The sequence below is a fragment of the Cnephaeus nilssonii genome, assembly GCF_951640355.1.
Source record: "Cnephaeus nilssonii genome assembly, chromosome: 4".
Taxonomy (NCBI): Eukaryota; Metazoa; Chordata; class Mammalia; order Chiroptera; family Vespertilionidae; genus Cnephaeus; species Cnephaeus nilssonii.
Window position 1 is genome coordinate 101,151,896 of NC_137075.1, and position 16,125 is coordinate 101,168,020.

Here is a 16,125-nt window from a genome sequence, read left to right on the forward strand (position 1 = left end):
CTCCTCCGACAGCCTCGTGCTCTTTGCCCCACAGCCTGGGTGACAAGCTGCACTCCTGAGTTCAAGTCTCCAAGGTGGGGGAGGGAGAATGACTTGTCCCCGAATGCAATGACCTCCTCTCACCCACCCAACCTCTCTGGACCTCCCAGGACAGGAGAGCCTAATTCCTAGAAAAGGAAGGAGGGGGGCTTGGCTTTGGGGAGAGCTACTGCCAGCTTGTTCTAGAATGTTCCAGAGGTTGATGTGGTGTGGAAAATACTGCAGCTGTGCCTGTGCCGGCCAAGGCCGTCCCCCACAGCTGTGGGACCCTGGGTGAATCATGCATGCCTCCCCTCTGAGCCTCGGCTTCCCCCCAAGCCAGATGTGGGTGGGGAACACCTGCAGCAGCACAGACCCCAGACAGCCTACCGTACTCTCGGGCAAAAACAGCTGCATGAGACCGACCTTCCAGCAGTGGCCGCTGGGACTGTAAGGGAAGGACAGGGCCATTCGCAGAAGGAGGAGGTTCAACCAGGGAAGGCTTCCCAGAGGAGGTGGCATCTGAGCTGGACGAATATGACCGGGAAGCTGAAACAGCCCTGTGAAAACTACTGAGTCCCAGGGCCAAGGTGACAAAGGCAGGCTGGGTGGTCAATTTAGGCAGGTGCCACATAAGTCTGTCCCTGGAATTGGGAGGAAACTCTGACCAGCTCTGTGCTGGGGTGGGGCGGGGGGCGGAGGGGAGAGGCAGGTATTTTCCTCTTTGATGAGTGCACAGCCTGTCCTCCCCAGCATACCCAGCAACCATCGACCAGCGCACCCTGCAGGAGGAGACAGCCCTTTACCTGGCAACGTGCAGGGGGCACCTGGACTGCCTCCAATCCCTGCTGCAGGCCGGGGCCGAGCCCGACATCTCCAACAAGTCCCGAGAAACACCTCTCTACAAAGGTGAGCCCCCCTGGTGGGCCTCCCGGAGGAAGAGTCCGGAAGCTAGGTGGGCGATGGGGCGCGTTGCTCCTGAGGTGCATGCCCCCGGCCCCATGGGGTCTACTTAAAGGGGCAGCCTCACTCAGAGGCATGACTTAGGCCACTGATTCCCTCATTCGTGCTTGTGTTCGGTCAACGTTTCCCACGTCCTCCCCTGGGCGAGGCAGGCCGAGGAGCACTGAGGGCTCAGAATGGGAAAGAACCATCCATGCCTGAGTCTTCTCCCAGGCCAGTGGGCATCGACTCACATAACCGTCAGCTAAGGGCGGTGAAGAGCGTGGCTCAAGGCACCTGCGAGCACAGGGCAGGGGCCCTGCCATGGGGAAGGGCACCCCCAGGAGGGTGGACCTGGGCTGAGCCTGAACAGGAGGGATCTGCCGGCTGGACGAGCAAGGGGAAAGCACAGGCAAAGACAAAGAGGTGTGGGAGGGAATGTGTACCTCTGGGATGCTTAAGAAAACCAAAAACTGGTGGCTGAATCAATACATCATCCAAGGACATTGGCAAGCCTAGCAAGTGCCCAGAGTGAAAATCTGAATAATCCTAACAGCTGACATGTATTGAGAGCTTTCTATATGCCAGGCACTGTCCTTTTATTTATATACTAGAGGCTCAAACCTTTATTTTAAAAGGGGTTAGGCCTAAACCAGCTCTCCGACATCCCCCGAGGGGGTCCCAGATTTCGAGAGGGCGGTTCTCTGGTGCTGCACCCCAGAATTGAGCTCCCTCCTCTCTGGTTGGGTTGCGTCAGCAGAGAACCACAGCTGCCAAGTCACTGCAGCTCGGCAGCTCCTGAGTTGAGCATCTGCCCCCTGGTGGTCAGTGTGTGTCATAGCTACCAGTTGGACAGTCGCTTAGGCTTTTATATATATAGATGAGGTAGGCACTGCTAGCATACCCATTTCACAGATGAGAGCCTAAGGCACAGAGACCTGCAATGAGGTACCCAGGATCACAGCCAGGGGCAGACCTGGGATTTAAACTCAGGAAGGTATATGACAGCTCCATGCTCTGAACTCCTACCCTATAAAGCATCTAGTTTGTGCCTACATCAACCTTGGGTCTTACAAAAGTGAGAGGGCCTCTACACTCAAAAACTACAGCAATCCCCCCTCTCCCAGGTGTCTGGTGTTCAACACCTGGAACATTCTGTAGGCAGCAGACTTTGGGTAGCTGGGGACCGGGTCCTCTGCAGACCTGCGGTGGAAGTGTCTCCCCCAGAACCCAGGTCCCCTCGGCCACCACAGCCATCACCTGGACCCTCAGCTGTCCCAGAGAGAGCTCCCAGAATGCTGGGCGGGAGGTCCTAGGATGCAGGGTGAGAGCTCCCAGGATGTGGGGTGAGTTATAGCCGAAGCTCATGGTCCTGCATGAGCTACAACTATGTGCTAAGCACCCTGCTAGAACCTTCCATGCACTACCTCGCTCAGTGCTCCCACAGTACCTTCTCAGGAAGGTTTTGTTACCTCTGCTTTATAGGCGAGGAAGCCAAGGCTCCGAGGGATGGGGCGCTTCGCCTGGGGTCCTGTCTGAAACACTACACAGGCAGCCCCATTCCTCCTCCCGGCCCCCTGGCTGAGCCGGAGAAGCTTCCAGGGGTAGTTCATTGGACAAGTGCCCCGGCTCCCTGGTGACAACTCCGCCCAGAGCAAAGAGTGCACTCGGGGTCTAGGGAGAGGAGGCTTAAAAGGGGGGTTGGGGCAGGTTAAGACAGACTTGATGAACTGTATTCAGGGGACAACTTCTATCCCAAATTAAGTGAGCAGCCTCTGAGGAGGGGTTTTGAGCAGGAATGTGGCCTGTCCTCCTCCTCGGGCCTTGGCAATGTGGAAGGCTGACGCAGGTCACACTGGAAAGGGGCATGAGATCAGGCATCCTGGGACATTCCAGGGGACAGAGATTTTCTGGACCCAGCAACCTGGGTTTGAATCCTAGTTCTGCCACTTCCTGTCTGTGTGACCTCAGACAAGTCACTTAACCTCTCTGTGCCTCATTTTCCTCCTCTGTGAAAAGGGATAATAACACTACATATCTCAAGGATGGGTGGGAGCATTAAATTAGTTAATCGTGTAAAGTGCTCAGAACAGAGTGCCTGGCACATAACCAGTGCTATACGCACATCAACAAATATTAATGCTAATTAGTATTACTATTACTTTTAGTTGTATGTCCTATGCAGACACTGAATCTTAGCGCTGACCTGGTGGATATTTGTTGAATGAATGGCTGAGGAGTGAGTGAATGAATAAATGAATGAACGAACGAACAAACGAATAACGTCTTGGCTGGCCAGGTCCTGCCAGGGGCCCTGCTGACCGTCTCGCTTCTCCCCGGCACAGCCTGTGAGCGCAAGAACGTGGAGGCGGTGAGGATCCTGGTGCAATACAACGCGGACACCAACCACCGCTGCAACCGAGGCTGGACAGCTCTGCATGAGTCCGTTTCTCGCAATGACCTGGAGGTCATGGAGATCCTAGTGAGCAGCGGCGCCAAGGTGGAATCCAAGAATGCCTACGGCATCACCCCCCTGTTCGTGGCCGCCCAGAGCGGGCAGCTGGAGGCACTGAGGTTCCTGGCCAAGCACGGTGAGTGCGGAGGATCCCTGGGTTATGGAGTCCCCCAGGGGTACAGCTCGGAAGGTCCTCAGGGATCCACTCTAAGGGCAGGTTTTGGTGTCACCGTGTGGGCACACTCTGAGGATCTTCTCGGAGTGCTGTGTCGAGAAGGGTTCTGAGGTTGTGTCTAGGCTCCGTGGGAAACCTGTTGAGATCCACCAGTGATGCCTGAAATTAGGCACAGACTTGGTGGTGGGGGTGGGGGTGGGGCGGGGGGTGGAGTGGAACACCAGCCCCTATTGGCGATCTCTAATCGAGCCCAACATCCCTGTTTTACAAATGAGGAATCTGAGGCCCGGAAAGGGGAAGTGAGTTCTCTATAGTCACATAGCAAATTGGAGGGAGAACCAGCCAGACTCTTAGTCTCCTGATACCACAACCACTTCTCTTTCCACCACGTCACACTTCGGGGCCAGAGGGGGCCTCAGACAACGTTTAGATCACTTCCTCACTTTGTAGTCGATGAAACCAGGGACCAGCATGGGCAAGTGATTTGTTCAAAGGCACCCAGCAAATTAGTGGCAGAGCTGGGATTTGAACTCAGTCAGGTCTTTGTACCCGTAATGGATTCACTTAATGGAGAAAGTAAAACGATATTGCCTGTGGCAGATGTCCTTGTGGTTAAAGAGCATTATATCCTTATCTCCCCCAAGAACACTTTTCATTTTTATTCTCTCTCTCTGGGAAGTGACCCTCCCTCTAGCAACAGAGAGGCCAGAGGTAAGCCGGACCCTGGGGCAGAGTTGGGATAATTTGTTGAAGACCTACTATGTGTCAGACACTGTACTAAGCATGAACACAGATTAGGCCGATGTGGTTTTCTCCATAGTCGTGTCCTCATCCCATTTTGTAGGTAAAGAGACAGATTAGGCCAGAGGTGAGATGATTGGACCCGGTCAGAGCCTGGATTCTGACCACCTCCATCTGATCCCAACCTGCATGTTCTTTGCACTCGGCCGCCCCACTGGGCCTCGAGCGTGGCCCTCAGAGAAGCATCCACTTCCCATGTGCCCGCGCCGTTAGGGAAACAGACCCACGGCACCTCCTCCAGCCAGGGACGAATCCTGACTGACCAGCTTGAGGACAAAGGGGCACAGGCGGGGTCCTGGGAGCCAGGCAAGGAGGCCAGGCCAAGGGCAGGGTCTCGGCGGGCGGGAACCGGCGGACTCGGCACATCTGCGGAGCTCTCCCGCCGACGCCGGGTCAAGGCCTGCTCCCCTTGTGGGCTGAGTCCATCTTTAACCCAAATATTTTCCCTGTGCGAGCAGCCGGCTTTGCCAGCGGGGAGCCGGACTGAGAGCTGGCGTGAGAGCTGCTCGCCGACCCCCCTCCGCCCTGTGCCTGTGCCCAGCCCCCTCCGCCCTGGAGAGCTGCCATTTGCAGGGCACCTCCTCTGTGCCAGGCACCGGGCGGCTAGAACAGACTGCAGACTGGCCGGCTCACAGACAACAGGAGCTGTTTCTCGCCGTTGCAGAGACTGGAAGTCCAAGGTCAAGGGCCTGGCAAATTTGGTGCCTGGTGAGGGCCCACTTCCTGGTTCGTAGACAGGTTGGAAAAGTGAGAGACTCTCTGGGGTCCATTTAAAAAAATAAATATTTTTTTAATTGATTTCAGAGAGGAAGGGAGAAGGAGAGACAGAAACCTCAATGGTGAGAGAGAATCATTGATCGGCTGCCTCCTGCACACCCCCTACTGAGGATCAAGCCCACAACCCGGGCGTGTACCCCAACCGAATATTCAACTGTGACCTCCTAATTCCTAGGTCGACGCTCAACCACTGGGCCACGCCAGCCGGGCTGGGGTCCCTTTGATTAGGGTGCAAATCCCACTCCTGGGGGCTCCAGATGGAATCACCTCCCAGAGGCCCCACCTCGTAACACCACCACATTGGGGGTTAGGTTTCAACCTATGCATTTTGGGGGGACACCGTCTATAGCAGGTATGTACTTATTCGCGCAGTATCCCAATTAGTGGGTACCGTTATCCCATCAGCAGACGAGGAAACGGGGCTCCTGAAGGCTGCCCAAGGCCACGGAGGTTGTAAGCCAGGAGACAGAAGCCTCAGCCGGTCCTTGTCTGCCCCCAGAGCCTGTGCTCGGTCCACTTGACCAGAAATCAGTCATCAAAAAGGAACGCTCATCAGAAAACCTGAGCTAAGCAGGGGCCCGAGGGAGGAGCTGTGCTGACCAGACACTTCGGATTTCAGCCCTTCCTGACTGTCTACTGCCTCTCAGTTCCATTTCCTGCGAACAGTCCGAGAAACCCGAGCAGTCGGCTCTCCCCCTCGCCGCCAGGAGATGGAGGGGCCGAAGGGAGACTGGCACCAGGCTTGCCTCCTCCTCCTGTCAGCATAGAGCAGTGTCCTTTTCAAGGGAGACAGGAAGTAATTCCTCGTTTATTCTTGGAAGCGGAAGGCGGAGGTTGGGATTTGTTGTTGGGGTTCTTCTTTACTCGGGGGCTCTGTACTCTCTAAGACCTGCGAGGGCCTTCCTCCCGGCGGGGCCGGGCTCCTGTTACACGGAGAGGCAGGGAAGAGCCGGGCCCCTGCCATCAAGCCATCTCCCATGCCTCTGCCATCAGGCTATTCGGGTTCAAGTTCTGGCTCTTCACTTACGAGCTGGCGGGTCTGGGGCAAGTTGCAGAGGTTCTCTGTGCTTCGTAACACAGAGACGAGAGTAGTACCGATCACATGGGGTCATGCTGTGGAGTCAAAGACACAACCATGTGAAGCACGGTGCCCGGCACATAGTAGGTGCTCGCTAAATGCCAGCATGTGCGACAGCTTTTCACCTCCGAGAGGCCTCTGCTCAGGCAGGCAGGCCCCAGCGTCTCGGTGTTACGGAAGGGCGTTGGGGGTCCTCCAGGGGGACCCCTCCTTTCTAAGGACCCAGTGTGTCACGGAGGTTAGCACAGCCCAACAGGGACATCCCATCAGGGACAGTGACCCCCTGATCACTCACTGGTCTGCCTCTTCTTCGCCAGGCGCTGACATCAACACGCAGGCCAGCGACAGTGCGTCGGCCCTCTACGAGGCCTGTAAGAACGAGCACCAGCTGGTGGTGGAGTTCCTGCTGTCCCAGGGCGCCGACGCCAACAAGGCCAACAAGGACGGCATGCTCCCGCTTCACATCGCCTCCAAGAAGGGCAACTACAGGTCAGCCCAGGCCCGGCCACCACCACCCCCCCCCACAACCCACACTGGGGGGCTCCGGGTGTCCCGCCCACAGGATGAGGAAGGCTCGGTCAGAGAGGAGGGCACCTTTGGAGGATAAGAGGAAAAGCACTCGGCAGCTGGCCAGCTAGGGTGAATGCCCACAAGCAACAGCAATGACAGTAATACAGCAAACACTAGCTCTGACCACCACTTTCCATTATGAACTAATTTAATCCTTTCGGTAAGTCCACTTTTAACGATCCTTTTAACAAATCTTCCCAGGTAGATACTGTTATCTCTGTTTTTCAAATGAGGAAGCTGAGACACAGAGAGGTTGAGCGATTTGCCCAAAGTCACACAGCCGATAGATGGTAGGAATTCACCCATCCCCAATGTCACATCTATAGGAATTCCACTCAAGGTGCCAGATACGCATCTGGACTTGAGGTTATTTCTGGTGAAGATGCAAAAACAACCTTTAAGGCAATAAGCCAGCATGCAAGATGCCTACAATAATACAAATAGTACCCGTGGTAATAGCTCACCTTTACTGAGCACTTACTCTGTGTGGGTACTTTGAGCAAGATGAGAGAAGCTTACTTCTCCGGGAGGGACCTGGTGGGAGGAGGGGTGCACAGGTCTGTCACACACACACACACACACACACACACACACACACACACACACATGAATTCATGGCATAATGAAAGAGCATTCCACAGTGGTCCCAGGGCACACGGAAGCAGAGCTGTGCTAGAGCTGGTCAGTACCGGCTTACATGAGCCGACTGTTCACGTTGATAGCCTGAAATAGGCCACGGTGAGAGTGTTTACACCACAGAAATTGGTGCATGCTACAAATCATGGGCTCCTCCACACAATTTAACTGTGTAGCCCAGTAGAGCAGCGATTTTTAGCCTTTTTCATCTCATGACACACATAACGAATTACTAAAATTCTGCAGCACAACAAAAAATACGTTGTGGTTTTTTGCTGATCTGACATTAAAAAATAGGTATGATTTTGATACATTTACACCAGATGGCTATTGTTGTCTTGGTTGTTGTCATTTTTTTATTTGACAATCTAAGGGGAAGAGGTCAGTGCCCCTGACTAAATAGCCAGGTATTGCATGTTTTAACATTCTTATGGCGCACCGATTGAAAAATCGCTGTGGCAGCAAACCAGTATCCTTGCGTCCATTTTGCAGCTGACATACTGTGTAACAGAGACATGCATTTTGGACCTCACTTTTGTCCTTCTTGCTCTTTAATGTTCTTTCTGTTTTACTTCTAATTTATACTATCTTTGCAAGCCATTTAAAACTCTTTCTAAGCAGAATAGAGAACATTCAGTAAATAAAATTAAAATGTAGCTTATAAAGCACGTTCACAAGCAAGTTAGTACCACCATGAACTACAAGGGAAACTGAGGCTCAGAACTCAAGGCCTCACAGAAAATAAGAGGGGAGAGCCTGGGCACAGGCCTCATTCCCACCCCGCCCCCTGCAGGAAGCTGGTTGGCTGCCTGTGTCTTCTGCGGGAAATGGTGAGGGTTGGCATCCGTGTGTCTCAAGGTGTGGGGCCTGGGTCACCTGCAGCAGACTCCCAGGTCCCCCCGGCCTGCTGAATCAGGCCCTGGACAGCAGGGCCCAGGACTCTGCATTTTCCGCGGTTCCCTGAGTGACTCTGAGTCGCACTGTGATGAGAACTGGCAGTTTGCATGCTCAGCAAGCTCCGCTCTGTGCCTGCCCTTCCTCCTTCACGGGGGACCTGCTTCCTGCTGAGCTCCCAGCAGCTCCTGGAAACGCTGCCCACTCCTGGGCGGGGGCCCCGCTGGGCCCTGGGAGCACCCTCAGGCAGGTGCTCCACTGGTGGACCTTTGCTGGCTCCAGCATGAGCATCACCTGGGCTCAAGAAGAGGTAACCCCCCCCACACACACAAAACACACACACACACACACACACACACACACACACACACACACGGCAGGGCTGACACAGAGCAGCTCAGCGGTATTGGCCGCGGAGCCGTCTGTGGGCGGCTGGTTCCTTTGTGAAAGTCTCGTTCACAGTCAAAGTTACCCTGAACACTGACAAAGGTGACACCACCATGACCCGGCGACCCAGAACGCCTCCACGTCTTGAGCAGCAGGGCAGTGTGCTATATATTATCACCCTGGTGGCCAAGATACCAATAGTTACCACTTATTGAGTGCCTACTATGCGCAGCTCAGCTTAACTTGTAAGATCTCATTTTATGCTCAACAGCAATCTCAGTGAAAGTATTGTTAAATTGTGTTTTGTAACCTGGGCAGAGCAATCGACCTTGCTGATTGGTTAGGGAGAGAGAATGAGATCAGCTCATAGGATCAGTTCCCGAGGGGCAGGGAACCGGGCCTCTTAGACACCGAGGGTTCTATCGGGCAATGGTCACCCCTGTTCCTCTTCACAAGGTGCCCTTTGAGCAGCAAGCACTCTGTGGTCCCAGGACCTGCCCAGGGGAGAAGGGGGAAGGCCCCAGCCTGTCCTCCAGCCCACAGAAGGTCTCGGGGAGAGAGGTGATGATATGGGTATGCAGTAGGGACGCCAACATGGCCACTCTCCTGTGTTAGGTGGACTGGGGCATCATGGAAAGGTCTGGCCTTGGACATATATTCTGGCCTGGCTTTGCCATTCACCTCTGTTCCAACCTCACTCTTATTCCCGTCCCACACCCATGCCTCAGTTTCACCCTCTGTAAAATGGGACGGCTGGACACACTGATCTCCAGACCTGTCCAGCATCATACATTCGTGTTCAGGTTGGCAAAGTCCTACAGAGGCGGACAATAAGATGGTATTGCTTCATCATTAAGATGCTGCTTCTGGGCATCTAGGCAGCGTCCAGTCACGTCCCCACATTTCGGCCACTTTCCCTCCGTTCAGTGGGGGATTGCTCGAGACCAGCTGTGACCTGCCAGAGCCCCATCTGGCGGGTGGCCCCAGGCAGTCCCTCTTGCTGTTCTTTCCCGAGCTTGGGCAGGTTACGGCTGTTAGCGAGCGTTTGTTGCCAATGGCCTCAGTCCAGGGTGCGTCCCCAGCCCTGCCTTTGACCAGCACCTCTGCAGAGCAAGGTCAGGCCTCCTGTGCCTGCACAAATAGAAATTAGGAGGCAATTAGTCCCCCTGATGTGTGAATTTCCTTTTGAGGTTTTAGACGAATTTCCTTTTGAGATTTTAGGTAAATAAAGCATTACTAACAATAATAACATTTTCCACTGAGATCCTAGCAGAGGTTGCTGGCATCAGATTCCCAGGAAGCAGGGAAATCAACGTGCCAGGAGGCAGAGAGGCGTGGGAACAGGCCTGGTGGCACCGCCTTGCCCTGCCATGGCCACCTCCTTGGAGCCCACATGGGGCCGTGAGGTCACCTGTCATCAAGGATTAGACAGATTAGGGTCTGGAATCATGACAGAAGCTTGTTCCTGCAGGTGGCAAGGGTCCAGGGGAAGACAGCAGAGACAAGGGGTCAAGAGTGCTGGGGTCAAGCCCCCGGAACTGCTTTCCAACCCTAGATTAGTCACTTCATTTCTCTGAGCCACATCAGTTAAAAGAGAGCCACAGACCTGCTCTGGCTACCCCACAGGGCTGCAGGGAAGGTAAAACGGGACGGACAAGTAGTGCATCGTGGAGAATACGAAGCCCCATGACGTATCTGCTACACAAAACGTAAGGGGGTGGTTAAGAGTGTGGTCCTCTCTCTAGGGGGGAATCGGACTACCTGCATTCAAATCCTGACTCCATCACTTACTGGCTGTGCATCCTTGGGCAGGTCACATACCCTCTCTGGGCTTCTGTTTCCTCATCTGTAAAGGAGGATAATACTAGTACCCACCTCATAGGGCTATTGGGAGGGTATAACAGATTAACGCGGGTGAAGTGCTGACGGCAGTGCTGACAGTACTAGTAGTTAGTACACTTTGGTGGCAGTGAAGTGCTGATTCAGCGGGGGAGAGCTGCCCAGGGATCTCCAGCCTCAGCAGGGACTGACCAACCCACTCCAGGCCACAGGCCGAGCAGAGAGCCTGGGAGAGGCTGGAGTCAGACTTCAGCATAAGAGGCATTGAGACTTACAGGACAGGGGGTGTGACTTCATGGTCACCCAGCTCCACCGCTTACTGGGTATGTGACTTCGGGAAGGTGGTTGAAGCTCTCTGAGACTCAGTTTCCCTCTCTGTGAAGTAGGGATAGCAGCAGACCCACCCTTCCAAAGGGAGTAACTGTGAAGGCTGGCCGGCTCCTCAGCGCCCCCTGCTGGCGGGCCCGTGCCTCCCTACCTAGAGTAGCTGCGAGTGGCCGAGCCTGGTCCCTCGGCGCCCCCTGCTGGACCGTGACCCGCGCATGCGCGCTCCGCCTTGCAGGATCGTGCAGATGCTGCTGCCGGTGACCAGCCGCACGCGCGTGCGCAGGAGCGGCATCAGCCCGCTGCACCTGGCGGCCGAGCGCAACCACGACCACGTGCTCGAGGCGCTGCTGGGCGCGCGCTTCGACGTGAACGCGCCGCTGGCGCCCGAGCGCTCGCGCCTCTACGAGGACCGGCGCAGCTCGGCGCTCTACTTCGCCGTGGTCAACAACAACGCGTACGCCGCCGAGCTGCTGCTGCAGGCGGGCGCCGACCCCAACCGCGACGTCATCAGCCCCCTGCTCGTGGCCATCCGCCACGGCTCCCTGCGCATCATGCAGCTGCTGCTGGACCACGGCGCCAACATCGACGCTTACATCGCCACGCACCCCACCTCCTTCCCCGCCACCATCATGTTCTCCATGAAGTACCTGTCGCTGCTCAAGTTCCTCATGGACCTCGGCTGCGACGGCGAGCCCTGCTTCTCCTGCACCTACGGCAACGGCCCGCACCCGCCCGCCCCGCCCCCTTCCAGCAGGTTCAACGACGTGCCTGCCTGCGACAAGGCGCCCTGCGTGGTCCAGGTAAGGGCGGGGGGACGCCTGGGATGCGGCCAGGCCCGCATGCTTCGGAGGCGGCGTGGTCTCGCAGTTAATGCCTTTGGAGGGCGTGTGGATGAGCCGTTAGTGCACTTCGGTGGCAGTGGAACCGGGTGGTTAGAATGTTTTAGAAGCAGCAGGACTTAGTGGTTCACAGGAACCATTAAATCCTTTCTGGTCTGCTGTCTTGGGGAATTGAAGGACGGAACAGTGGGCCGGGGAGCTGGTGGGGAACTGCAAAAACAAGAGGTCGTCACCCTCAGCCAACCTGTGGCTGGAAAGGGAGGTTGAATGACCAGGATGCGGATGGAGGTGAGAGCAGGTTGGTCTAAGGCAGGGGTCCTCAAACTTTTTAAACAGGGGCCAGCTCACTGTCCCTCAGACCGTCGGAGGGCCGGACTATAGTTTTAAAAAAACTATGAACAAATTCCTATGCACACAGCATATATCTTATTTTGAAGTAAAAAAAACAAAACGGCAAAAACACCCGCATGTGGCCCGCGGGCCGTAGTTTGAGGAGCCTGGTTTAAGGTCAGGTGAGATGCAGGGTCAGAGCAGCACCTGTCCATGGTGACGACTTAAGAAGTCAGAACTTAACATGAAAGGAAGTTAGGGCATCCTGCTCTCGGAGATAATTACAGTGGCTAACAGCCATCATTGATGGGCCACCTACTGTGTGCAAAGAAGTTGATGTGCATACCACTTTAATTCCCATAAACCCTTGAAGTGGGTGTTATATACCCATTTTCTAGACGAGGAAGTTGAGGCTTAGAGAGGTGATGCAAGTGGCCTAAGTTGCCCACTGCCCATTTTTGGCAGCAGAGGCCTGTGTTGATGAGAGAAGGGACTGGATCCTCCCTGGGTGCACCCAGTGTCTGTCCTCGGACACGGCCCCTGCCCTCGCCAGCCCGAGGCTGCCACCCGCAGGATGAGCTGGCGGAGGCGGTGCCCTCGTCCTGGGCGTCCCAGCGCGGTGTGTGCTCCCTTTCAGTTCTGCGAGATCCTGTCTGCCCCCGAGGTGAGCCGCTGGGCGGGGCCCATCATCGACGTCCTTCTGGACTACGTGGGCAACGTGCAGCTGTGCTCGCGGCTGAAGGAGCACATTGACAGCTACGAGGACTGGGCCGTCATCAGGGAGAAGGCAGGTAGGGCTGTCACTGCGGCTGGCAGGTCTCGCCGCCCGACTCAGGGCTCCGAGCATGTGACTGCTCCTAACATTTGGTGACCCCCCCCCCCCCCCGCTCTGGGCCAGGCTCTGTGCTGTGAGTCACATACAGTGTCTTCGTGATTCTTTGTTTTGTAACCGAGGAGACTGACCCACAGGGACGATGTCACCTGGGCCAGGGTCTCACCGCTAGTCGGTGGCAGAGCTGGGATTCAAATCCAGGCTTGACCCACTTGAGTCCTTCCACTAAGTCTTTCCAGGATGTTTTTCAACAGTTCCAGCTCCCTGAGGGACATCGGGGCGCTCCGAGTAAGTTGCCCATGTTTGTGGGCCGCTGAGAGGCAGTACGGTGAAGTCCAGGAAAGAACGATGACCTAGAATGTCTCACACTGCAGAGTGCATATGAAACACACGGGCATCTTATTTAAAAAGCAGGAGCTGGCTCAGCGGGTCTGGGGCAGGGCCTGAGAGCCTGCATCTCAGCGTGCCGCCCGGCGGTGCCAGCGCTGCTGGTGTACAAACCCGCCCGGAGCAGCACTGGTGTAGGAGCCAGGAGCTTGCTAGGTGGCCGTGGGCCTCAGGATCCGCATCTGAGCAGAGGAGCATGGGCGTGTCCAGCCCCCTTCAGCTGTGCCAGCCTGAGGCGCCTGGTGCGGTGAGGTGGGGTTTGGCCAGCGTCTAGCTGCTGTATGCAGTGTAGGTGGGGCAGCCTGGCTAAGCCAGTTTGAGAATCCCTCTTAAGCCTTGGAGAGCTCACTGGGCAGGTGAGATGTCAGAATCAGTGGGACTGAGAATACTGAGAATTGGGTGCCTGCCCAGAGGGGTTCCGGCTGCCCCCGGCTTTCCCTGGCTCCGAGGGGCACAGTCCCAACTCTGGCCAAGTGTCAGTCCTGTAGCCCAGAGACTGACAGGCGGCAAGTGGTATTGTCCCACCCACCGCTGCTGCCTCCCCCAGGTGAGACTGTGCCGGCTCGTTGCCTGTCCAGGTGCCCCACGTCCCAGGGCCCGACTCTGACTGGCCAGGTTCCCCCTTGGTCCCCACGCCCCTGTGAACCTAAACCTACTGTCAGAGTTTGCATCTGGACACATGCCTGGGAAGCACTTGAATTGAGACCCTTGATAAAGTTCCTGGGCCGGCAGCAGGGGGAGGATGGCACTGACTTGGGCACAGCCCTAGATGCTCACTAAGCATTCACTGATGCATGAGTCATTGGTTACTGTCACCGTGACCCTCCACGGCCGCTAGAGGGTGGAGCAGCCCGTGTTTGGATGCTGGCCTTGCCCCTCACTGTCCCCTCCCGCTCTCCTCCCTAGAGACAGCTAATCCCTTACAACTAGACAGCGTCCCAGGGAAAATGAGCAGAGCCAAACACCTAGTAACAGGTAGAGCAAATAGTTCCTAACCGGCACCTGCTTGGTTGCCTTAAAGCCGCCCCTCCATCTGCAAAACACTCCCTCTGTGCCTTTTCCTTCAATGCTGTGATGCTGATGTTGTTATTCACGAGGAAAGGCGGACAGAGGCTCTGAGAGGTGGCCTGTAAACCCAGTCTCCTAAGTTATCCAGGCCACCAGCCCAGTCCTGGTGGTCCGGGGTCCTCTGCCCACCAGTGGCCTTTTGCCTCCCCGCCCCCCAAGTTCAGTCTTCGCTCAGCTGAGGAAGGGCCAAGCTTCCCAGCGGCAGGCTCTGTCCTAAGGGAGATGGAAAGGCGTGGAAGTGTCAGAAGTGCAGCGACGGCACGTTCTCACCTCGTGAGGCAGCGCCGCGGCTGCCTGGCCTCTCTGTCCTCCCCCACGTGTCCTCTGTGCCCGTCTTCCCTGGGCGGCCAGGGCCTCCTTGGCCTGGCACTGACTGATGTTTCCCCTGCTTGGCATGCCCCTGCCTCCCTTCCTCGCCTGGCAAATTCCTGCCCGATGGTCAATCCCCGCTCAGATGGCAGCGTGTGGTGTGAAAGCCTTCTGCAGAGGTCCCTGGCCCGCACCTCGCTGTCTCGGACCTGGCCACAGAGCCAGGCACAGCGAAGCGGTCGGCATGCGTTTGTTGAATGAGTAAATGAATGGCCTTCTTTGATGCAACAAACACCTTCCCTCTGCCAGACCTTGTGCCCAGGGCTGAAATAAATGACCCCATTACTGGTTGTATCAGTCCCTGTTTTTACCTCACACCCTGCGCCCCCCCCCCCCCCCCCACACACACACACACCAGCTGAGACAACTCCACTGTCCTTCATTCACTGAAGAGGCATCTGCAGGGGCCACCTGGGCGAGGCAGCCAGGTGGGATTCTGGAACCTGGAACCTGCTGGTCCCTGCCCGGTCCCTGCCCCGTCTCTGTACCACCCGGGTCCCGGGGCCCGGAGCTGAATTGCATGCACGGAGGCATGTAACAGCTCAGGTTCCTCACCCTGTTGCTGAGGGCTGTGTTGAGGGTCCAGGCTGTGTATGTAGAGGAAGAAGCAAACCCTTCGCAGGTTGCCAATGACAGGTCAGCATCTCTCTGTCCTTTTTGCAGAACCTCCGAGACCTCTGACTCACCTGTGCAGGCTGCAAGTTCGAAAGGCCATTGGCAAATACCGCATAAAACTCCTGGACACATTGCCACTCCCCGGCAGGCTGATTCGGTACCTGAAGTACGAGAATACCCAGTAACCAGGGCGCGTGGAGGAGTGCTCCTCGGACTGTTTCACTGGATCTCAGGACCCGTGTCCCCAAATCCAGGGGGCCTGGTGATGGCCGAGGCTGTGGGCTGCTCCCCCTGAGCTGGGGCAGCCGCTGTGACTCACCGGGTCTCTGGGCCAGAGCTGTGCCCAGAGCAGAGGACGGAAGATGTCAAGGAGGAGGAAAATCCTATTTCTTTGCAAATGGACGGGTAGATCCCAGACCTTCTCTGCCATCGGGAAGGGCAGGAACTTCCGTTCCCGGGGCGGGGCAGCTGGCGGGGAAGAACGTGGGGCGGGGGCACTGGAGCGCTCAGGGCTGAGTGTGCCTTCCTGGACAAGTTCGCTGTGGAGCTGGCCCTGCCCCTGCCCCTGTCCCTCTGCTCTGTGAACCCCTCCACAGGTATGGCCTGTTGGGGGGCTATGGAGACCCTCGGTCCCAGAGGGCTTCCTGGTACAATAAATGTTGCACAGATGCCTCCTTGCCCAGCGTGGTCCCTCTCACCAGACGCGCCAGGGCCTGGGCCCTCAGCCCTGCTAGTGGCGGGAGTGGGAGTGGGGGTGGGGCGGGGGCTGGGGACAGGGCACATGGG

General features: G+C 56.4%; 1 protein-coding gene across 1 annotated transcript in view; it reads left to right on the forward strand.

The window, feature by feature from the left end:
* The window catches only part of ASB2 (ankyrin repeat and SOCS box containing 2), a 35,689-nt gene extending 19,890 nt beyond the window's left edge, over positions 1–15,799 (forward strand). The window contains exons 5-10 of the mRNA XM_079767447.1: positions 772–927; positions 3,306–3,551; positions 6,564–6,735; positions 11,135–11,699; positions 12,706–12,859; positions 15,388–15,799. Coding sequence (XP_079623573.1) covers positions 772–927; positions 3,306–3,551; positions 6,564–6,735; positions 11,135–11,699; positions 12,706–12,859; positions 15,388–15,524 — 1,430 coding nt within the window. The 3' untranslated portion in view covers positions 15,525–15,799. The remainder of the gene's footprint in view (positions 1–771; positions 928–3,305; positions 3,552–6,563; positions 6,736–11,134; positions 11,700–12,705; positions 12,860–15,387) is intronic.
* The last annotated feature ends 326 nt before the right edge of the window (positions 15,800–16,125 follow it).